The sequence below is a fragment of the Typopeltis vanoorti genome, chromosome 16 (genome assembly GCF_054136105.1).
Source record: "Typopeltis vanoorti isolate ZY-2024b chromosome 16, IOZ_Tvanoo_1.0, whole genome shotgun sequence".
Taxonomy (NCBI): domain Eukaryota; kingdom Metazoa; phylum Arthropoda; class Arachnida; order Uropygi; family Thelyphonidae; genus Typopeltis; species Typopeltis vanoorti.
The window spans coordinates 53,560,618-53,586,271 of NC_143564.1; the positions used below are offsets into that span (position 1 = coordinate 53,560,618).

A 25,654-nucleotide genomic window follows, 5' to 3' on the forward strand; every position below is an offset into this window, starting at 1 on the left:
GCTCAAGCGTATCCTAAAGGAAATCTGTTAAGTATTATTCGATTTCGATGGTTTTGTACAAAAATAAAATTAATATAACCTGGAACGTCGGCAGCCGGTTTTCTTTTCTTTTTTTAAAAGAATATTCCAAATAATTATCGTGAATTAATTTCTTTGAGAACAAAGAAAAATCTTTTGTCTAGTAGCGATTAGAAAAAAGTTAGCGCAAAAAAATAAAAAATTAAATTGGTTAAGTGAAGAAATTATGCAAGACCTTTATTTTGTCCAGAAATTAAAATTGTATTGTACAATAAAAAGAGAAAACAAAAATATAAATAATTTCTCTATTTTTAGTCTGTCATATATAACTAAAATCCAGTTCACCAGCATGGAACAAGAACCGTTTCTTGTTATAGGCAACTGAGAGGCAGCTATGAACGGGAGATAATCCGATTAACCTTTCTCTTCAGCGTGAGGGTTTATCACACCTTCTAATGGACATGACAGTCAAATTGCACTTCTTATCCAGGTTCTTTAAACAGGTGGGCTGAATCTTATCCAGATTTAGTTGGACGTCTATAGACGTCCTAGCCAGTAGGAAGGTTAAAAAAGCTTCTATCAGAATTTCACAATTGTCCAAGTTAGCCAGATTTTCAGGATTCTTGCAAGCCTTTCATGGCTGCCATATTGGTTTGGGGGTCAAAAAAAACTCCCCACTATACGTCACTCTTACAGATATTCCCTTCCCCCACACGATGAGAGGTCCGGGTTGGAAATCATTGTACAAACATCAAGTGCTCTTTCAAACTGCCTAGGTATTAGCCACCAATGGCATGACTAAGATGTATGTCATTGTTTTATCTTTTGGTGCTTGTAGTAGCTCTTTTAAAATGATTCAGTAATAACTAGCATGATATTTGATTCAGTTAGTATCTGGTTAGTCAACATTTAACTATCACCAAGTGATAGGTAACTTGCTTGCATAAATAGTTTCCATAAAGCCTTTAACCTTTAAATATGATTCTTTCTTAGTACCAACTAGAGCCTAGAAAAAGTTGTTTTTAAAGAGGTAGGGACAGATGCAGAAGGCATCTGTCCAAAATTCCAAGTCTCCAGAAGGTATGCATTTGTGTGCAGGGACGTCTACTTTCTTTTCTAATTGAGTTGTGCATCATTAGACCTACTAACAGGATTTTTTTTTTTTTTTTTTTTTTTTTTTTTTTTTTTTTTTTTGTGCATGTACAACATTGTTTAGCAATTATTTGTACATTTACCAAGCAAACTTACCTATATAATTTGTTAATATAAGTTAATATAATATAAGCATTAAGAGATTTTTATTCTTCCTGTAACTCCATAAAATTTTGTCTTTTAGGGAAATTTTTGCACTTGATAAACTGACATATATGAGATTTTTAAATGTAACTTTTTTTAATAACTATTCTCATTTGTTTCTCTTTCTCTTAGCGCATTAAGAAGATTCTGGCACTAGATATTAATATTCCTTTTATAACATGGGCTTGTTTGGACATCGATATGGTACTCTTTGACTGGAATTGCATTTCTCTTGATAATGAGCTATTACAAAATGATCCTCATTATTACTATAGCATGGTAAGTTGACCAACATTAATAGTCAATGCATTAGAATGAGTATTAATTGCTTATAATGTTAGCAACCCACATGATATCCAGCCTCACATTTTCAACATTGTACAACAAACCAGTCATCTTTATTAATGTGTATTGAAAAACACAATGCAGTGCTACACAATGTTGTTGTGTGTTCAATTGCTCATTTTTTTACGACTACATATGTTTGCTATGAACTTCACAAGAGATTATTATTATTATCCCAAGACCCCATGGAGTCAGACTCATCTAGGAGGTCCCTTTTGTCATACACACAGCTCACTATACCACACTTTAAACAAATTCTCTGCAAACACCATGCTCTCAGGGAGTTCATTACAATCATTCGCAACTCTCCACTCCAAAAAACCTGCTTCCAACTCCACCGTTCACGCCTTCTTATATAGCTCCCAGGGGCGACCCTTTGTTCTCCCCAAACCTTCCACCATTTTATGAAAAACTTCTTCAATGGTAATCCTATAACAACTCCCTTACTAACTTGTATGTCTTTATCATATCACTCCTCTTCCTCCTATTCACTAGATTGCAAATTGCATCATCTCAACCATTCTTCATGTTCCAGAGATCAGAAACTATTTTGGTCAATTGTCTCTGGAACGTCTCCAAAATCTCTTCTACCTTTAGAAAACCAGGTAACCAAATCTGTGCACAGTAGTCCATATATGACCTAATAAGAGCTTTATACAATGGAACCAGAATCTCCTTACTTCTACATCATTCCCAGAATTTGTTGCGTTGTTCTCACAATTTTGGCAATGTGTCATCTATTCAAGTCTTCTTGTAAGATCACAGCATCTGCTCTACTCCTTATGGTTTGTCCGAACTTTGCATCATCTGCAAAAAACTGAATATCCCCATTCAAATCTAGCCCAATATCATTAACATATAAGTTAAACAGACCCCTGAAGCACACCAGTATAGATTTCTTCTTCTGGGATATTGTCCCCATACATAACTTGTTGATCAGACAGCCAGTCTCCAATCCCATCCATTCTGGTGTGACTATCAACTTGTCATGCAGTAATCTATCAAAAGCCTTTGCAAAGTTCAAATATACTACTGTGTATCCATCTCCCACATCTAATGCTGCTGTCACCTTATTATAATAAGTAAGAATGCTAAAACATGACCCCCCCCTTTAACAAATCCATGATGTCCATCAAAGATAACACCCTTATTGTCAACCCAATTCTAGACACAACATCTGATACACAGATTAGCCTATAATTTGATGCTCAACTTTTGTCACCTCCTTTATGAAGTGGTATAATCTTGCCTTCATTACATTCCTTTGGAACTTGAACCAACGTAAGATTCATATTAAACAAATGTGTCAAGGCAGATGTCAATTTCCTGGCACATTCCTTCAAAATACACAGTGATATATCATCAAGTCTCACAGCCTTATTAATATTAAGTTTGTTTAATTCCCCATATACCACTTCCTCATTCACATTCAGTTTCTCCTCTTCCTCATCTACTCCTCTGAAACTCTCCATTATGTTACATTCACAAGGATGAAAGAATTTTATGAATTGCTCATCTCAACTACATCCTCCACGGCAGTTGTCCTTATATCATTTTATCCAATCAGTGCCATCCTACAAAAATCGTTCTTATTTTTGCTTATTACATGTCAAAAGAACTTCCTGGGTTTTTTTTTTTTTTTTCATCAGCTAACTGCTGCTCATACTGAACTTTTGCTACCCTTACAAATCAAGTCACCCTCCTTGCCTGTTCTTTGTAGTCTTCATGGAATTGATTATTACCACTTCTCTTATGTTGCCTCTATATAATGCCTTTTTTTTTTTTTCTCTCTGTATTGCATGCTTAATCTCTTCATTCATCCATTTCACACCTACTTTATTTAACTTTCTGACCTTTGGAATACATTTAGACATTGCTTCTACTAGATAGTTGTTGAATATCACTCAAGCAGCATTGATCTCCTTTCCATCCAACTCCTAATTCAATGCTACTACTCCAAGTTGTCTCCTGAGCTTCTCATAATCAACAGCCTTGTAGTTCCACACCATACCCTTTCCTCACAGAAGTCCTCACATAGCTGGTAACCACCCAACTAATCACTTAATGGTCACTCTCAGCAACTGGAGGGAGATTTGACACATCATTTATAGTAACATCTTCTGATGAGATAGTCAAATCCAAGACCCTCAATCCTTGTGTGCCCTGTGTTACATATTGCCTGAGGTAGTGTCGTGACGTTGTTCTCCTCATGTTCGAATCCGCCATCTTGTTTAAGTCACTTTCATAAAATAAAACACAACTAATTGTAAATTGATCACCAATCCAAGGGTAGAGAAATTTCTATTATACTGCGCCACTCTATCCTTAGATAAGTCTATATAAAACAGCAGGATCAATTCAAAGTTAGTTAGCAGTCTCTTCATTCATTCTGGCTGAAGTATTTGTTTTCTACCTGGGATTCCCGCAAGATTCGAATTTTTGTGAACGGTGCAATAAAAAGGAATTCAGGCAAACACAATAATTAGATTAACAAAATGAAATATTTAATATAAGCTATATAACACATACATAAATTTTACTTCTAATTTTAAACAATAGAAATAAGTTAAACATTAGATCAAATCAATTACATAAGTTCAATCTTCCAAACCTTCACATACACTTTCTCAGTTTCTGATTCACAAAGTTCCTACACTTAATAAAATATAATAAAACTTCCTCTCTAATCAGTTTCCACACATTTTTCAGCCATGCTATACGCTTAAAAAAAAACACTGCAGGCACTAATAGCTGCAAATATCTCTCAAGCAATTTTTATTTTTCAATTCTCAATCTCGAAGAATTTCCACAGTTAAAGTTAGGTTAAACGCAGCGTAATTAACACTCAATTCTTCATGCATTGAAATAAATCAATATGACAGCCCTTACCAGAAATAGTTCCTAGTACATCAATTACGTTGTGAGTATACTCTTAAAATATATTTATTACACTTAAGAACACATCCATAAAATTTCTCCACAGTTATAACTAAAACACTATCAATCACGCTTCACAACTCTAGACATCAATTTTAGGGTACTTTAATTATCCTTATTACCACTCAATAACTAATTAAACACTGTGCAGTTCTCCTTAGGGCAAAATTAGAAATAAGTCGCAATTCTAGACTAACTGGATTTATTCATAATTCTTCACTGAAAGTCCAGTTTTTTATATTATCCGATTACGGCATTAATTTCCTTTTATTTTTACTGCTGACTTCGGCTTCAGCTAACTATAAGATCCACTTCGTCTTTGCTCGCTTATAAATATTATCCTTTTTAACTTCTGCCCTTGAGAACCTTTCATTTACTTCCACCTCTCTAGTTTATACCCTTGCTTCCTTTCACTTCAAAATTTCCGTTCCAACTCCCCGTTACCTTTCATTTCTTTTATTTTTTTATTATCCTTCTCCCAGCTCACGCTCTGTTCCACTTGCGCTCGCTTACTTCATGCGTTTCCATGACAACAAATAAACGTAAACATTTTCGTTAATGTTACATAAGGCTATACCACTACATTGAGTTAATAAAAATACAATAAATAGAACATTAGAGCTACTTAATCAACTCTTTCATTTCGTATACAGATAACTATAATAATATTCGCGTTACAATATTTATATAAGTTACAATAATTTATACATATATTATTGTTTAATTAATTAATAACTGATAAAATTCAGAATAAACACTTAAATAATGATTCTTAAATAAGGATTAATAAATAACTTTTATACAGGTCATGATTAATATATAATAAACAATGTTAAATGTGAATGAAAAAGACAAAATACACAACATGTCTACAAGAAACAAAACCAAAAATATGAATCATCAAATCAACGGGATTGTTCTGGTGGAGGTCTAACTATACTCTTACAGATCCAGCACATTAAATATAAAGAAATAATATGAACTACATACAGCAATATAAATAATAACACAGAGGCTCAAGCAGTTAAGATATTTCTACCAAAATACAGTATTACAATAGTCAAGCATATCACCCAAATAACACAGAACTACTAAAGCAACTAAGTCAAACAATCATTTACAAAGATCCTTTTAGGAAATCTAAATGCCAAAAGTCCAACTTGGGGCTCCCCATAACTAGATTGGAAAGGGGCAAATAGAGGAAGTAATTGCTGATCTAAACATCGAGATCGTGAATAACATACAAAAGACATATCTGTCAAAAACAACGGGTACAGAATCAGCAGTAGACTATGAAACTGCAAATCTTACCTGGAAAATACTAAAGAATGCCATCAGTGATCATAGAACTATTATCACAACCATTAATTTGCAGTTAGACCAAAAAACCACAGAAAGAGAGATCTTGGAACTTTAGAAAAGCAAATTGGCCTATAAATACATGCAACTATTAGAAACATATTACTGGCACACCCACTAGTCAAGAACTAATTCAACTACTAGAACTAACTAACAACATACATAGATGCGTGCACGTGTCTTGTTCTTAAGTTCCTTGAAAATGGCAACATGATGTTGCCGAAATATTGAAGTATATTAAAATTTATTTTAATGTATATCCTAGTTTACGTTGTAATTTCCTTAAATTATTTAGTAAAGATGTATAGTGTCAAGTCCTTTTCTTTTATTTTCATAAAAAATAATAGCTTCCTGCTTCTTCCTCATTTACTGTTTGTTGTGCCTGTGCACGTGTCTTGTTCTTAAGTTCCTTGAAAATGGCAACGTGACGTTGCCGAAAAATTGAAGTTTATTAAAATTTATTTTAATGTATATCCTAGTTTACATTATAATTTCCTTAAATTATTTAGTAAAGATGCATAACCAACGTCTAAGCCTTTCCACGAGAATGACACTATACATCACTTAAATAATCTAAACCAGTGGTGTTCAGCCTTGTTTACTACGTAAGCTACTTTTCTATAAAAAGTTATTCGGCGATCTACTCTCTTATATAGATCACGTTCCCCCGACCTGATATCTGATTATGCACAAATAAACAACTAAAAAAAAAAAAAATACACAACAAAAACTTTATTTGTGTATTTAAAAATTTATTTATCACTTTTAATTATTTTAATACAACAACAACAAAAAAAAAAAAAAAATATATATATATATATATATATATTTTTTTTTTTTTTGTTGTTGTTGTTGTTGTATATATATATATTGGAATAAAATATTTATTTCTCTATTTTGGAAAACCATCATCATTATCATCATCATCATATTCCTGCCATGTACCCTCAAGGGGTGTACAGGATATGACAGTACTACATGAAAAAATTACATCATTACTAACTTCCTATCTACAATTTTCCTCCAAATCAGTCTGTTACTTGTCAAGACTCCAACATTATCAGATCTTATATTTCTATCGTCTAAGTCACTTTGTACCGTATCAATCCACCTATATCTTGGTCATCCTCTGGGTTGTTTTCCTGACAACCTGGCAGAGAACACTTGTTTTGCTAATCTTTCCTCTCCCATTCTATTTAAGTGACCAATACCACCTGAGATTAGCTCTGCTAACGCATTCCTGGATGCTGACAATGTCAAGTTCTTTCCTAATATCCTCATTTTTAATATGATATTGCCATTGATGCCATTTGTTCACGCCTCTAATCTTTCTCAGGACTCTCATATCTGCAGTCTCTAGTCTTTGGTCAAGTGTTTTACTTCTGACTCAGCTCTCAGATCCATAAGTTAAAACTGGTTTGAACACTGTTTTGTATATAGCTAATTTAGTGTTCCGACTAATTTCTTTCTTATTCCATATGAATTTATTCAATTGACTTCCCACCATACCAGCTTTGCTGATTCTGTTGTCTATTTCTATATTTAATTTACCATCTTCAGTAAAAATAGTGCCTAAGTAGCTGAAATGTTTTACTTGTTCCACAGGTTCTCCATTCACAACACAGTTGACATTTTCAATGATTCTGCCTATTTTCATTGTTTTTTCTTTTTATTGCTGACCTTCATACCATATCTATTACAACAGCTATTCAATTTAGTCAGAGAATCTTGCAGACTTGTAGCGGATTTATTTAGAAGTATAACATCATCCGCATAAAGCAAAGAGCTGACATTAACATCTCCAATTTTGATATCATGTTTAATACCACTTTCCTTCATAATGTGATCCATATAGATAATGAATAACAGAGGGGATAATGTACATCCTTGTCTCACACCAGATTTAATATTAAACCATCTTCCTGTACTTCCTTCAATTCTAACTGCTGACTTACAACTCAAATAAAGACTAAGTATTGCTTGATATAATGCCCCATCGACACCATATAACTGCAGCGTATTGAATAGCTTCTCTCTTGGCACCTTGTCATATGCCTTTTCCAAATCGACAAAACTTAAATACAGATCTTTGTTGTATTCCCATGCTTTCTCGACTATTTGTCGTAAAGTGAAGATCTGATCCTGACATCCTCTATTTGGCCTGAATCCAGCTTGTTCTTCACCAAGCTTTTCTTCAACAATTTTTCTCAACCGTTTCTCAAGTATGCTTGCATAGATCTTGCCGGGAACACTCAGTAGGGAAATACCTCTGTAATTCTCACATTGTTTTATTTCCCTTTTTATATATGGGTACTATTAGAGCGCTACTCCAATCGTTAAATGGATTATTGATAAAATATACAATCATTTCAGTTTTATTAAAATCTTTAAATCTTGAATTTATTTCTTCCTCAACTAATTCTATTTCACGAATAAATTCTTTTAAATCATAGCGAAGCATTTCTTGATTTTGTTCAAAAAATTTTAATAAATATGGGAGATGTCTAAATTCGCAGTCATTTATATTTTTCTTTAATAAAAGTATTGTTGGAAAGTTTATATTGAACTTAACATGTCAATTAAATTTTTATCTCTACCTTGTAACTCTAAATTTAAATTGCTTAATTTTGTACAGAAATCTATTAAAAATGATAAGTGTAACAACCATCTTTTATCACTCAATTTTGGTTAAATATCTCCTTTTTCATCAAGAAAATTTTTTATATCATTAATTAATACAAGAAATCTTTCTAAAAATTGACTTCTGCTGAGCCAGCGATCATTATTGTACAACAGAAGTTCCCTATCATCATCTGCCTGTAATTTAAATAACCGCCGTTGCAAGGCTTTTCCTCGAACAAAATTTACAATTTTAAATGTAATATCCAAAACATCTTTTGTGTTTCATCTTTTACTACACAGTACTTGTTGGTGAATAATACAGTAGTACGTTAAAAAATCTGGATATTTATCATCGTTTTTTTACATTATGAAATGAAGCCTGATTTATTATCTATCATTGCAGGAGCACCATCAGTAGTAATAGACACAAGTTTAAAAAGCTAAAGTTTGTGTTGTTTCACAAATTCATCAAATGCCAAAAAAATATCTTCTCCCTTAGTCCTTCCCAATAATATAATTTTCAAAAGTTCTTTACTTGAATAATCTTGAAATACCATTAACTGAACAATATCAGTGAAGTTGTTTGATTCATCAAATTGTAATTAAAACGCAACACACTGGTGAATGTCTGACATTAACCTGGCCTGGAAACTTTTCTCTGGCAATTGGAACTCTTCCTTTCGGCAATTTGAAACCTTGTCTGTGGCCTAGAAGTAGTCTCTCTCTAGCGACGTCTCAAACCGAGAAGCTCCTTTCTGTAAGCAGGAAATTCCTCTCTCAAGCAATGTGGATCCGGGCAGCCTCTCTATCTCTCTCTGACCCTGACTCTGGACCGGGAGGCCTCCTCTCTGACAGCAATTCTGGAACCGGGACCCCTTCTGCTTGCTTCAGTCCCTTTTTATTAGGCCTCCTCTGAGACCTCGCATGAAGTTTGGGAACTCCCAAAGAATCAGTATGAGTCTTTCATCTTAAGTTTCAAGTTCGGCATGCCTTTTGTTCTCCTCCGCTTTCTTTTGATTGTAAGTTGCCGGCCATCGGAAAGTTGTTTGAACTCTTTCTGGCTGACTTCGGAGATGTTTACACTTAGAGCCTGCAAGCCTTTCTCATACAAGTTTCAGTAACAATCTTTCTAATGCCGCCATGTACAGCTTTGGTGACAAAAACATTGCCTTTGTTTTTAACACTCTAACATATTCTTATTAAAGCAGTATATACAGTTAGCTTCAAAAGAGTTATTTACAAAAACATCTAATACAAACTATACCGAGACCAACAAAGTTTATTTTTTTACAAAATTCACATGGGACTTAACCTAAGTAAAAAAATAGATGTAATGTGCTTTGGAATATTTAAGCTACAATCAAGTTTTTACACTTTGCTTATAACTGTATTCACTCGGCTTGCTGTTTGACTTCCACAGATCCAAATTTATTCATTTACCCGAACTTATAAGAAAATGACTGATTTGACAATTTTAACGAAAAATAAATGAAAATAGCGATACATTTAAAGCGAATTAAAAATAATACAAAATAATGATAAATAAAATTTTATGTTTTCAGTTTTAATTAAATTTGTAAGTAAGGAAGAATACACAAGAGATCGACCAAAAATCGCTCTTCGATCGACGGGTTGAACTCCCCTGATCTAAACCATGTCATCACCTACACCGATGGATCATCTGAAAGCACTCAACCAAGGAGGAGCAGGGGTTTTATTAACTCCACCCTGGAGGTGAGAAAGGCAAAATAGCTTCAAACTTCACTTGCTAATTCACAGCCATACAAGCAACTCTAAAGTTCTCTCTCTCTCTCTCTAATCCAGTAATAAGCATCTACAGTGAGTCAAAATCTGCACTTGAAGCATTAAAAATTGCAAAAACAAAACTCACAGGAAATTCATGAACATCTAACAACTTTAAAATTGCAGCGTACAGTTCTTATTTTGAAAAATAAGAACTGTACGCTGCAATGGATACCAGCCTACGCAAATATGAAGGTACTGAGAGAGCAGACGGACTAGCCAAAGAAGCAAGTTACTCACTTCAAAAATTACACCCGCTCTCACTAACTGATGCTAATTCTGTTTGCAAAAATAAGATTGTTAAAACAAACTATCAAGAAGCAATATGAAATTACTGAAAAAGAGAAATAACCACAATCATCAGACTAAGGATGGACCATTTTAAAGACATGAAAATTCAGCTGGACGGTACTAGAAGTTATGAAATATGCAAGAACTGTCCAGGAGTCTAACTAACATCTGCCCATGTCTATTCTTGTCCAGCAATTGTGCTGCTCTACAGAAAATTGACAATAACCCTATAGAAAAGCTCTACTCCATCAAAGTTCAACAGATTGCCAAAGCAGTTCTACAGACCCACAGTCATATCTAGAAGCTCACAACAACTACCCTCCACATTACCAGGTCTATAGGAACATCCAACAAAGCATTTCATTCTATTAACCTCTCTGAATGCCATACTGCCTCAAAATGATTACCGTTATTTTCCCCTTGCATCTCTACTTTGTATGGACATAACTCTTTTTCTATTATCAATAGTACTCCACCTCCCTTTTTACCCTTTCTATATTCACAAAATATATCATAGCCTTCCCTCTCTATTCCTGTCAGGATGTCATCCTCATCCAACCATGTCTCACTTATGCCAACGATTTTTGGATGAACAATCTCAATCAACTATTTCGTTTCCCTTGTTTCTGATACTTCCAGCATCCATATACAAACATAACTGCTCATTCCTGGATGTATAACAAGTTTCACTGATACCACTTATTAGATGTGACTTCTCCATATTTTCCTCAAGCCATCTTCCCTTTTTTGTCTACACACATTTATATCCTCACACTATGTTCCCCTGTCCACCTGAGTCTCCCCATTTGCTTGTTTGTCTTGCACATTTGTTCTTTCCTTCTCTACATTCATAAGCACCCATTCAATCTCTCCTACCTTACTCTCCCACTCTTTCACATTGCTTCTTACTTGCTCACATTCATTCTCTGCACTCATTACTCTCCCTTCCAGCAGCAGTGTCTCCAAAACCATTCAAATGTAGTCCATCACTCTTATACAGTTCAACTCTTCCTTCAAACTCATTCCACATTAACAAGCTGCACTCCTTTCTCTTCACACATTTCTAATAACAGAGGTGAGCTGCTAAGAGATGTGCTCCTACACTCAGCTAGCAGGAGCACATGTGTAGTATGGAAGCAATCTCTCTTTCTCTTTTTTTTTTTATTTTTCAAAAATAAATGTCCACTGTGAAACTATGAATCTCTCACCTCTCTAACTAAATTAATAGAGATCATCAACAGTCAAATTCCTCATTACCTGGAGAACTGCCAGCTGAAGCTACTCAGATGAGTTTTGCCATTTAAAATCCATAGTAGATATTTTAATCTACTCATTCATTTCTAGACATACACCATGGAAAGTTTAGAGAAACTTGTACTTTCTCCAAACCTTTCCATGGCATTTAATAGGATCTGCTTGGACAGCTTCTCAGCAACTTGCCATCTTATGGTCTGCTTTTCCACCCTTAGATAAGGTCACTGGTTTTTAGCTTAGATTTCACTAATAAAGCTGTTTTTAACGGTTATCTCTCTTTTCATCTATATAAATGACCTCCTCTCACTGACCCCAAATGCTATCCATAATTTTCTGATATTAGCTCTTTCCATTTCTCCTTCTCATATGATAAACTTTGTAGTGCTTCAAGATCTACATCTCTGATCTCCATAACATCCTGTATTGGGCTTGTGACAACTCTATCACCTTCACTGCTTTTATCTTGTTTATTGGAAAGGGAAATAAAAAAAAAAAAAAGGACCTTCCATTTTCTTTGATAACAATGAGATCAGCATTCTCTCTCTCTGTTCTTGGACTTACACTTGACTTGAATTTTTCTTGGAACAAACTCATTGTTTCTATAGCAATCCTCAGCCTCAAAGAAACTTGGCATCTTTTTTTGTTCAAGACTACTTTGTAGCTACTATGTACACATTCTATATCTTCCCAACTTGAGAATGTTGCATTCACATTTGGGATGGTGCATCAAATACCTCTTTAAAAATTCTTGATGTTTTCTAAAAGAGGACATTTTAACTACTTGATGATCCCTCTCCCACAAATTCTCTCAAGTTACTCTCTTGCAGATAGTATGTAAACTGGCTATGTCTTTTCTACAGAGTCTTCCATGAACAGCATAGTTGACATCCATCATTCCTCCCATTTCTGCTTAACATAGAATAGCATGAGCAACAGTTGCCCAACATCCATTTACAGTGCAACTGCTAACTCACCAAACCAGCTTCTCCCATTTGTTGTTTCCACATGAATCTGTTTTCTGGAAAAGCCTTTCCCACAAAGTATTTTCCATGAACTACAACTTACAACTCTTCAAAAAGAATAATAGCAAACTTCCTCTTTCTTAACCCCTGTCTGCACAGGGATCAATTTGCTATAGGTTCTAAGGAGGATAATTAACAAAATAATAATAAAATTAGTAACACTGTCCAAAAGTATTTTTAAAAGTATAGTGCAACTTTTTTTATTTTATTTTTATTTTTGATAATATAAAAAATAGTAAATTAGTGGTTGAAACTGAAGGTGACAAAAGAAATGCTAGAATGTACTTATGTATTAACATATAGATCTCTATTAGCATTAAATTAATTCATGTTATTGAAATATTTACATAAATTTAATATTATATATCTTATATGTTTATAAAAATGCACTTAAAATCACAAATTGTGATCTGAAGCATTGTCTAAATGCGGAACAAAGGCACTGTAGTGGCACACAAGATATGATACAAAATACGAATGAGTGTCCTTACGATACTGGCATGATACATGACTGATAGACATAACCATGAATTAAAGTAGTTTATTGATACTGTTATTACAGAACTACATGAATGCAGATCACATATCAAGGAAAACTCACAAGGGAGAACATTTGGCTTGATCTCAGGCATTGAGAAACTGTGGTAATGGTAGTTGGGCACATTGTTCACACTGTTAATAATGGTACATTTGCTTTTATGATGTCATTTCCTTAATATGTAGCCTTTGAGGTGTTTGATTAAAAAAAAAAAAAAGAAAGAAAAAGTCTGTGTTCTGAAATAAACATAATTATAGTAAAGTGTATAGTTTGTGTTTACTATTATATATAAGATTATAATCAGGCACATGACACAATGTAACCAAGATGTTTCTAGAATTCATCATAACAGATTTTGTGAGATATATAGCATTTGTTAACTGTACTTGTTACCAAGAGTAAATGGTTTGTGGTTTCAAAGTGAGGGTGGTGAGAGTTTGTCAAAAGTGTTTCAAAACTAAGTGCTTCAGAATCTAAAGAGTAAAGTGGTTACTGATAGTAGGCAGGGAAATGTGTCAGCAAGAGAGTGCAAATAGCAACAAGGAAGTGAGCAAAGTGAACAAAATATGAATGATAACAGGAATGTTTTTTAGAAAATCAGGAGAATGATGAAGTGGTGGTCATAATGATACAGAGAGAAGCATAGCATAAGATCAAGTGGTATGACAGAGAAGAGAAAGAAAGAAATGAGAAGGAAGAGAAAGGAATGTGAAAAAAATGACAAAGCAAGATATGATAGATAAAGTGAACATGAAATATAGAAATTTCCTTGCCTTGTAAAGACAAATTAAGATTATTTAAATAATCTTAATATTACAGTAAATATATCTGCCAGGTATGCTAACTGACTGAGCCATTTCCAATCATATAAATATTTTTTCAATTTAAAATTTTCATCAAGAGAATTTTTCATTCCGAAGTTCAAATAACAGAGTAAGGCCTTTTCCATGAGAAAGCCAACACACATCGGTATGGAAAAGAAGTGTATGATTACTTCCCATTTCTTCGCTAAGTTGAGAGAAAAGTCTGACATTTAGAGGATAGCCTTTAATATAATTTGATGTAGACATGTGTAGCCAAAGCCTCCCTTGTATGCAGCAGTGTTGACTGTGCATCTGGTGCAACAACAGCTTGAATTCTTAAAACAAGCCTTTTTTATTTTATTATTTTTTTTTTTAAGATCTGACCATGCATTTCGCTCCATCCATGCTTATTCCAACACGTTTTCATTCAAGCTTATATTGATGCATAAATGTATTTATATTGTTGAATATTTCTTCTCCTGTTGTATGTTCTGGCAAGGATTGGCAAAATAAAAGGTCATCATGATGTTTTTGATTTTTTTCGTACCTAATGAACACTAGAAGATTTGCAACAAAATTTGTAATGTCTGTGGATTCATCGACCTGCAACGTATAATGACTCATACATATATTGGATAACAATGTTTGTTTTACATTTTCAGCCATTTCAGTGATTCTTCGATGAACAGTACTATTTAAAAGGCAAATCCGATCAAAGGACCTTTTTGCATTATCTAAAATCATAATTTCTTCTATTATTTTTGCTGCAGGCTTGACCAAAGTTTCACCAGTTGTTTCTGCTGCACCACTTTTTGCTATTAATAGCTGCACACGACATGAAGCTTCTAAAGCCTTCATATTTTCATCTCCTGACGATCAACATAATTTTTTGAGATTCTTTTAATTTGTTTGGTTTATTTTGAAAAAACATTCTACAGGTTTGTCCTTGTATTCATTGTTTCGATTCAAAATGGAGACTTAAATTAGATGGTTTCATATTTTTATTTTTTAAAGTTTCACCACAAATGACACATAATGGAATAGATTCCTTTTCATTTTCCATCCATGAAAATCCACATTTCAAGTAATTCATATCATACTTATGAAGTTTTTTCATCTTCTTCCTAGTTGGGTTCTTTAGAGATTATCAATTTCATTTGATCCAGATACAATATCAACGTTTTTTTTTTGTTGCTTACGGCTACTTCTTTGGGATTTAGCTTACCAAATTGTATTCTTATTGGTTAAACCAAAAGAAAAAATGATGGTACAACATGACAAAATTTCATGCTGGCTGGGGCGTTGCCCGATTAAACAAGGCCCCCGTTGTTTTCACCAGGGCAAACAGCGAAAAGTCAGTTACTGGAACAAGTCTGAAAACACAACCCAACTCAACATCACCAGAGTTAAAGATCGGTAATATCAACATAAGAAGCCTGAATGGCAAAGCAATAGAGCTAGCTGAGGAATTAAATAAGTACCAGATCGACATAATAGGGGTGACTGAGACAAAAACTGGTGAGATCTTTCTGAGCAATAAACACAAAATGTTATATTCAGGCAATGACAATCAAGGAAAAGAAGGAGTAGCCATAGTATTCAACACAAAATACAAGGCTAATCTTCTTGAATGGCCGGCCAATCTCAAGTAGAGTGATGTGGGCAAATATGAGAATGGGGAACTGGACAATGAGACTTATTTGTGCCTATGGTCCCACAGAAGGTTCTACTAAGGTAGAAATGGAGGAATTTTTTGATGCTTTAGAAAAAGCAACTGACACAATGAAAAAGGAAAAGTTGGTCCTTGTTGGGAATCTAAATAGCAGAGTAGGAAATGATTGTCAGACATACAAAAATATTTTGGGAAAATTTGGAGAAAAGAGCAACGCTAATAATAATGGCAAATGTCTATTGGATTTCTGCTCAGGACATGGAATGGTTATTACTAACACCATGTTCCAACATACAAATGTGCATAAATTCACATGGAGAAAAGAGGCAAGGAATAAGAAAAGTCTCGTCGACTATGTTATTATTGATAGTGATGTTTTCTCTCTGGTGCAGGATACCAGAGTGTACAGAGGATTTGAAATTGGAAGTGATCACTATTTAGTCTTGAGCAGGATAAAATTGAATTTCATATTGAAAAGAATAACATGTAAGAAAGTTTTAAAGCGAATAAAAGTTGAGCAGCTCTCAGATGTGAACTGTAGACTAACATACACAAAGATTATTGAAGAAAAAATGAAAGAGTTTGAGAACAGGAACCAAACCTTGGAGATTCCGTGACAAGCATTGAAGAAACCCTGATTGATTCAGCCAGAGAGGCATGTGACGAGGTTGTCTTGAAAGATAGAAAAATCAGGACTCTATGGTGGACACAGGAAGTTAAAGAGGCAGTGAAGGAAAAGAAGAAATCATATCAAACGTTCCTGCGAAATAAGTCAGCTTTTGCTCTTAGAGAATACAGAGACAAATGTAAGAAAGCGAAACTGTGTAAAACTAGCTAAACAAAAGTGATGGGAGGACTTGGGCAAGAACATAGAAACTAAATATCAAGCATGTTGGTAAGATATTCTGGAGGTTGTTGAAGAAGTTTAGAAATGGAGGAAAGAGTACTGTAAAAGGAGTTAGAGATGATAAAAGTGACATGAAAACAGGAGAAAAAGATATCCTTGAAATATGGAGTAATTACTTCAAAAAATTGCTAAACGAAATAAGCAGTGATAGCACAGTGGTAAAAAACACTCAACAGGCATACAGTCAGGAATACATATCCATACTTGAAGTAGAAAAAGCCATCAAAGGCTTGAAATGTAGAATGACAGGAGTAGATGATATTCGACTAGAAATGCTGAAGTATTTTGGTGGTATAAAAGTCTTACAGTGGCTGCACTGCTTAGTTCAGAAGGCCTGGACAGAGGGACGAATTCCCAATGATTGAAGTAGAGCTCTAATAGTGCCCATATATAAAAAGGGAAATAAAACTGAATGTGAGAATTACAGAGGTATTTCCCTACTAAGATCTATGCAAGTATACTTGAGAAACGGTTGAGAAGAATTGTGGAAGAAAAGCTTGGTGAAGAACAAGCTGGATTCAGGCCAAATAGAGGCTGTCAGGATCAGATCTTCACTTTACGACAAATAGTCGAGAAAGCATAGGAATATAACAAAGATCTGTATTTAAGTTTTGTTGATCTGGAAAAGGCTTATGACAAGGTGCCAAGAGAGAAGCTATTCAATAACCTACAGTTAAATGGTGTCGATGGCGCATTATATCAAACAATACTTAGTCTGTATTTGAGTTGTAAGTCGGCATTTGAAGGATGTACAGGCAGATGGTTTAACGTTCAATGTACATCCTTGTCTCACATTATCTCTTCTGTTATTCATTATCTATATGGGTCACGTTATGAAGGAAAGTGGTATTAAACATGACATCAGAATTGGAGATGTTAATGTCAGCTCTTTGCTTTATGCGGACGATGTTATACTTCTGAATAAATCTGCTACAAGTTTGCAAGATTTCCTGACTAAATTGAATAACTGTTGTAATAGATATGGTATGAAGGTCAGCATTAAAAAGACAAAGACAATGAAAATAGATAGAATTGTTGAAAATGTCAACTGTGTTGTGAACGGGGAACCTCTGGAACAAGTAAAGCATTTCAGCTATTTAGGCACAATTTTTAGTGAAGATGGTAAATTAAATATGGAAATAGACAACAAAATCAACAAAGCTGGTATGGTAGGAAGTGAATTGAATAAATTCATATGGAATAAAAGAGAAATTAGTCAGAACACTAAATTAGCTGTATACAAGACAGTGTTCAAACCAGTTTTAACTTATGAATCTGAGAGCTGGATCAGAAGAAAAATACTTGACCAAAGACTAGAGACCGCAGATATGAGAGTCCTGAGAAAGATTAGAGGTATGAACAGATGGCATCCATGGCAATATCATATTAAAAACTAGAATATTAGGAAACAACTTGACATTGTCAGCATCCAGGAATGCGTTAGCAGACTAATCTCAGGTGGTATGGTCACTTGAACAGAATGGGCGAGGAAAGATTAGCAAAACAAGTGTTCTCTGCAAGAACAACCCAGAGGAAGACCAAGATATATGGGTGGATTGATACGGTACAATGTGCCTTAGACGATAGAAATATAAGATCTGATAATGATAATATTGGAGTCTTGACAAGTAATAGACTGATTGGGAGGAAAATTGTAGATAGGATGTTAGTAATGATATAAATTTTTCATGTAGTACTGTCATATCCTGCACACCTCTTGAGGGTACATGTCAGGAATTTGATGATGATGATGATGATACAGCTACTTGTATCTGCTATATTGCTCTCTGTTGTGCATTAATCCAGTCTTTAACAAATGATCCATATTTAAGAATTTGAAAGCTAAAAAAATTATATTTATTACAGTTATTAACTTCCGTACATTATTAAAGCAATTATATCACTGTAAAAGTAGTACAAACCTATTAAGCGTTATTTTAACTAACAACAAATTTGTAATATGACCAAATATTGAAGCACATTGATTAATATCTGCTTAACTGTCTTAATTATATCTACTAATGATTCATATAATTACTTTTTTTATCTGTCGCTATCGTATGCTCATCGCATTGTTGCAGGCTCGCAATGTACGTTCATATACGAAGCTGAATGGAGATTCACGAGTGATCGCCTGCAAATTTGCAAACTATTCAAATGAAGCAGTTATCTCATTTGAGTAGGAGAATTCATACATAATTCATTGAGAAAAATATATCACTGAGACTTGGTCGACAGAGTGTGACAGGATAGTGAAAGGTTGATTTCTAATGATAAAAGAATTCCAATCAACAAGGGTATTTGAAGGTATATGATGGTGTCAGATAAAGACCAAAGACAAAATATATAATCAGCTTAAATTCTTCCTGTACAAAGTTTTTTAGTCCAAACATCATACACTATACTAAAGAGGAAGTGATTCATTAATGAATTACAGCATACATTTTCTAGTAGTTTGGGTATTCATTTATTTCCTCATTCCAACACATGCACACTAAACTTTGCATGATCTGTTTTCATTGTCATCATCATCAAAATCCTGCCATGTACCCTCAAGGGGTGTACAGGATATGATAGTACTACATGAAAAATTTACATCATTACTAACTTCCTATCTATAATTTTCCTCCAAATCAGTCTGTTACTTGTCAAGACTCCAACATTATCAGATCTTATATGTCTATCTTCTAAGGCACTTTTTACCATATCATTCCACTTATATCTTGGTCTTCCTCTGGGTCATTGTCTTCCGAGCTAAAAATTTGGTCATCACTCTAAAGTTAGAGTATGAAACATAATTATCTTCATTGTGGTATTTAGAACACCTGATTACATCATCTTCAAATTTACAATTCTGACAAAATTTCTAAATGCTTAAGCTAAAAAACATGTAATTATTTATATTATAGTCGACTCTCACTATAACGCACTACTTTAAAAGTCCCAGCCAAAAGTCCATAATATTCACTAGAAAATCTTCTATTATAACAAACTATTTCTTTGGTTTCTGAGTTCATTATAGTGAGAGTTTGACTGTAACTTATTATTTTTTTTTTAAGACATATTTTTCTTTTCTCCCCCTTTAGGTTTATAATATCTATCAACATATGCCCAAAGTAGATATGTTTGTAGTAGAAAAGAAAGCTGCTCCTCTAAATTGCAAGTTGCAGATGATTAACTTTATAAAGCAAGAAGCTATAAAGACCGTGTTTTTATGCCTTAAGAACCAAGAATCAAAAACCAATTCTAATTTTATAGAAATGAAAGAAACAGCCATTACCAAAACTTTTAACCTGAAAATTGGAGGTGAAAGGATATCTAGCCAGTATTTAGTAAAAGAGATGCTAAATGAAAAATCACATTATTTATTAGAAAAATTGTATGTAGATTGCGAGAAGATTGAAATGTATGAAAAACAGTCTGCTATAAATAGAGAACGTTTAAGTAATGCTCTTCTTCTTGCTGTTGCTTTTAATAAATTAATTATATATAATGAAAAATAAAAAAAAATTTATTAACATTTGAGTGACTATTTTTATGTTTTCATTTTTTAATACAAAACAGAGTGTAATATATCCTTAAATTTAATATCATCATGCAGTTTTTAAACATAACTATAATATTTTTCTACTCTTAACCCAAGAAGCTGCAGTTTCGAATCCTGCTTTGGGTATAGATGTTTGTGATTGCCTTTAGGTGGGAGATGAATTTCATCATCTGGTGTGAGATCACTGCCTCACTTATTGGAGGCTTGAAGTTCCATGTTTAGTGTGTCTAGAGTAGGGTTTCTGAACTATTTTAAAAAATAAATAAATACAACAAAAATATATATGATTAATAAAAAAACATTAAAAAAAATTCTTAGCCCACCCATGGTACTAATATGCTATAGTTTTACATAAAAATTGTGAGCAGGAGTCACCTATTAAAATAACAAATTCCAATTACTCTATAATGAAGAGTATATTACCTCAGTACTTGAAGATAATGCAAAAAGAGGCAACTGTATTGCAATTTTTTCACTTATTGCCAAAATTTATTTCATGAGGTAGTCCATTTTATATGTTGCAGAAAGAGGACGGCTTTGATATCAGAACTTTATAAAAGAAATTGATAACCCAAATTTGTTACTGGTGCAAAAAGAATGCATTTCCAGAGATACCACTGCAGTGAAAAAACAAAAATTGTATCTTGGGCCAACTTCCTAAATGACTGCTAAAGCTAGGGCATTTATTTCCTGGCTGTTCTATAATCACAATTCTGTGTGTGTCGAAATAAAGCATTTTGAATTATACCAATTACATAAAAATTTTCTTTTCCATAAGAGGTTATGAAACATGCAACTACAGCACTTCATCTCAATTTGTAGTGATGTATCATGTTGCTGGGGGATATGACAGAAGTATTGTTTTTTTGAGTCATGAATTATATATCATTAAGTTTACAACTTAAATCATTTAATAAACAAAGCATATCCTCATGATTATTAATAAACTTAGTTTTTGCTCTATCTTCAGGCTGACAGAACTTAATCCTTAATTGCTTCAGAAAAGAGTTTAGCAGACCTCTCAGCCCTGGGTTGTAACATAACATGTACCAGAAAAATGAATATTTAATTCGATAGAATTCTTTTTTATGTGCGTCCTGATTTAATGTGCTTTGGAATTTCGTGTGGTGGCCAAATTTTTTAAATTTTTTTATTTAGTTGGCGACGTCCACGCGATAACGCGTGATCGGCCGTTTGGTGAGAACTCGCATCGCGTGATTGGCACTGAACGTTCATTGCCAAGCTGAAAATTAGAATTTCGTGTGGTGGCCAAATTTTTTTTATTTTTTTATTTAGTTAGCGACGTCTACGCGATAACGCGTGATCGGCCGTTCGGTGAGAACACGCAATATCGCGTGATTGGCAATGAATGTGTTAATGAGAGAATTCTGGTTCAAAAGTGTTTTCATAATTAAACCTTCTTAGACTATCTAGTTGTTTACAAAGCTTTGGAATATGGGATTCAGCACATTTTTATACATAGTGGAAATAATTTTTCATTTCCACTTAGTAGTATTACAAGGGAGGTTTTATACCTCCCTTGGAAGTATAAAACTTGCATAAGCAGTTCCAAAATAATACTTTTTCACATGTGAAATAATTATGACCAGCAATTTTTTTTTTATTTCATTTTATTATTATTATCATTATTATTTTTTTTTTTTTTTGGAATGGTACAGCATACTGGCACCTTTATTAACAAATCCATGTGACATACTGATGCAGAACATTTAGAAATTATAATACTGTATTCAGTAATTTTTTATACATATTTATGTAGTATTCAAATAAACTTAATAGATATAATGAAAAATGCAAATTTCATTAAATAATTAAAATATTTTCACTGAGCCTACTTCTCTTTCTCGTTCATTCCATCTGCCTCTGAACAGTCTCGCTTATAAGGTGTTTCCCTAACAACTGTAACCTGTAGCTCTTCAAAAAAAAAATGTCAGATTTCTTCTTTCTCAGTTTTTACCTGCACTCCACATAGAGCATTAATGTACAATATGAGGTAGGTTCCAAAAGTTTCCAGCCTGACATGCAAAATTCGTGCCAATTTTAAAACTATGCATGACAGATAGTACCATCTATGGAGAGCTTAGTGTACCAGTTTCAACTCTTTAACCTGCATCATTCAGTTGGAGACACTTATTCAACTAACACATGCCATGCTGAGTGGCTGTAATGTTAACAATTGAGTACAGTGCTGTGATAAAATTTTTCACCAAGGAATAGCTTTCTCCAAGTGCTATCAAACGGCAGTTGGATGGTGTTTATTTGGAAGCTTCTCCTTCATATTCCACTCTGAAGGAATGGGCTAAACAAGTTCCCGTAGGAAGAGAGTGCAGGGAAGATTATCTTTGTGATGGTCAGCCTGTGGAAGTGATGATTGAGGAAAATGTCTCTTGTTGAGGAGGAACTGCTCAATGACAGACACCTGAAACTCAAGAAATCTAAGCATGGTTGGAGCTTCCTATAACAACCGTCTTTCACATCATTCATGAGAAGCTTCACATAACGAAGATCAGGATAAGGTGGGTGACCTGTTCCCACAAGTTTTTAGAGCTTTGCCAAGGGAATCAGGAAGTATTGGAATCCATTGTCACCAGGGATGAAACCATGGTCCTTTATTATGATTCTCTTTCCAAAAGGGAATCCATGGAGTAGCACAGCACCAGGCAAAGCAACACCGAGTACACCAAGGCCAATCAATCCACCAAGATCATGGCAACAGTCTTTTGGGATTGCCAAGGAATTCTCTTGTTTGACTTCAAGGAAAGGAAACTACCGTGAATGCAGAATATTATGCTTCACTCCTGCACAAACTGCACGACACAATAAAGGAGAAGATACAAGGAATGCTGAGTCATAGTGTTCACCTGCTTCACGACAATGCTCCAGTCCATACGGCTATGGTTGCGAAGACTGCAGTGAAAGACTGGCTTCCAGGAGACAACACCAACCCTGCAGCCCAGTGACTACTGTCTCCTCTCGAAACCAAGGAAAGACCTTCAAGAAAGAAAATTTGCAGATGACAATCAGATGAAAGATACAGTTTTAAGCCATTTTGCAGACAAAAGTACAGACCTTTTTTTTTTTCAGTGCATAGAAATGTTAACTCAAAGATGTGAAAAGTGTGTTGAAAAGTGACAGTTGTTTTCTATCACCTCTAAAAGTTAGTCGAGCCAGAAACTTATGGAACCACCCTCGTATATGGGGGTGCAGTTGAGAATCGAGAAGATCGCATACATTTAACACAACATATTACATACATAGTTTTGGTTGCTTCCGTCTTAGTGCCAAACAAGCCCAAGTACAGTATCTTTTGGCAAATCACTTGCCAACTACCTGCTTTCTCTTGGATTGTGCTTGACCATACATTACCCATTGATGTCTGTCCATCAGCCACCCTCTTATCCATGCCATGAGCTTCATATCCATCCCCAATTGTTCCATTTATGTAATAATGTTTCATGCAGTTGTCTGTCAAATGCTTTTGCAAGTCCAAAAGTATTGTGATGTAGTCACTCCCTTTATCCAACTTAATCTTCACTTTACTATAGAAATTGAGTGAATAATTAAGTGATTTATTTCATAGGTATGGTTTTGTTTTCCCCACAGTGCGATTTGATGTCATTTCCTTATTCATAAATATTCCCTTTCCTGACACTTTAAATTGACTGAAAAATGCTTTTCTCCTGACATTATTGATCTTTTTAATATTGCTAATTATACTGGTTACCTCTCTTGGAAGGACACCTTATATAAACAGAAGGTACTTCCATGCCCCCCCCCTGCCAATTTCTATATAGTGCACTTTTGAAAAACATGCTCTTGATACTATCCCTCTTTTCTCCTTATTCCCCATGTATTGAAAAACTTCTGTGTCAATCTTATAGAATCCCATAAGTTTCTATCATATCTCCTCTCCCCTGTTAAACTCTGCAACCCACACATCCTCAATCTATCCTTATAGCGAACGTTCTACAGACCTGCAACCAGCTTGGTCAATCATCTCTGAATCCTCTCCACCACCTCCTGCTTCCCAAGAAACGCAGGTGACCAAATCTGCACAGTAGTCAACATGTGGCTGAATCATAGCCTTATAAAGAGCAATAATGACCTTCTTATGTTTACCAACTCTTAGACTCAGACTACAGCTTCTGTGCAGTCTGAGGAGGATGAGAAATGGAACCAGGTAAGTTCTTAACAGTAGGAACGCTATTTTGCAAACTCTTGCAATATGTCCTCTGAATTTCAATTCTCTATCGATCATCACTCCCAAATCCCTAGCCTCATCAATTTCCTGTAAACTAGTACCATCAATATGATACAAAGTATGTAATCTTGTCATCCCGAAGTGCATTACCTTACATTTTACAGCATTGAATTGACAACTTTTTGCCCACAGCCAATTTATTTAAATCATCCTGTAAGATATCTACATCACCTTTATCAACTATTGCCCTCTCTGATTTTGCAACATCAGCAAACAACTGAATATCTCCCTTCAAATCTTCTGCTATGTCCTTAATGTAGAAATTAAAAAGTTATGGTCCTAGTACAGAGTCCTGGGGCACTCCACTAGTCACCCTCATTTGCCTTGATTCCATTCCACCATACATCACCCTCTGATGTCTATCAGCCACCCCCATCCATACCACCAGCCTCATATCCATTCCCATTTGCTCCAACTAATGTAATAGTTTTCCATGCAATATTCTGTCAAATGCCTTGGCAAAGCTCAGCAGTATTATTATGGTATAGCCATTTCCTTTAACCCATTCTGCTGTCACCTTATAAAATGTGAATAAATTACTGTCAAAGTCATGCTGCCCCCTATAGAGCATCATATTCCTATCCATCCATTCCTGAATTTTACTTTTAACCAACTTTTCCAATACTTGAACCACCACTCTAGATACTAATTAGTCTGTAATTTGTTACTTCTGTCTTGGAGCCACCTTTATATAATGGAACTATCTTACCCTCTTTCCACTCCCTTGGAACCTTGCCAGAGCTGAAACTTAGATTAAATAGTTGTGTCAGAGGCATTGCTAGTTCACCTGCACATTCTTGTAGCACACAAGCTGACATACTGTCCAGGCCTACTACAGTATTTATATTGATATTTTTCAATATACTGAGTACCTCCAGTTCATCTATCTCAATGCTCGCATCAGTTTCTGTTACCTCAGTAACTGCAAAGTCACCAACTGGATGATACAAGGTGGTAT

At 34.5% G+C, this 25,654-nt stretch overlaps 2 protein-coding genes across 3 annotated transcripts in view; one reads left to right on the forward strand and one right to left on the reverse strand.

Annotated features, from left to right (window-relative positions):
- Nucleotides 1-20,387, forward strand: part of LOC150098023 (transcription elongation factor, mitochondrial) — a 62,784-nt gene extending 42,397 nt beyond the window's left edge. Inside the window, exons 3-4 of the mRNA XM_090406462.1 lie at nt 1,447-1,593; nt 19,954-20,387. Coding sequence (XP_090262588.1) covers nt 1,447-1,593; nt 19,954-20,370 — 564 coding nt within the window. The 3' untranslated portion in view covers nt 20,371-20,387. The remainder of the gene's footprint in view (nt 1-1,446; nt 1,594-19,953) is intronic.
- A 1,712-nt stretch (nt 20,388-22,099) lies between these two features.
- LOC150098024 (uncharacterized) overlaps nt 22,100-25,654 on the reverse strand; it is a 42,730-nt gene continuing 39,175 nt past the window's right edge. For both annotated transcript variants that reach the window (XM_090406065.1, XM_090406064.1), the window contains exon 5: nt 22,100-23,426. In XM_090406065.1, coding sequence (XP_090262191.1) covers nt 23,302-23,426 — 125 coding nt within the window. In that variant the 3' untranslated portion in view covers nt 22,100-23,301. The remainder of the gene's footprint in view (nt 23,427-25,654) is intronic.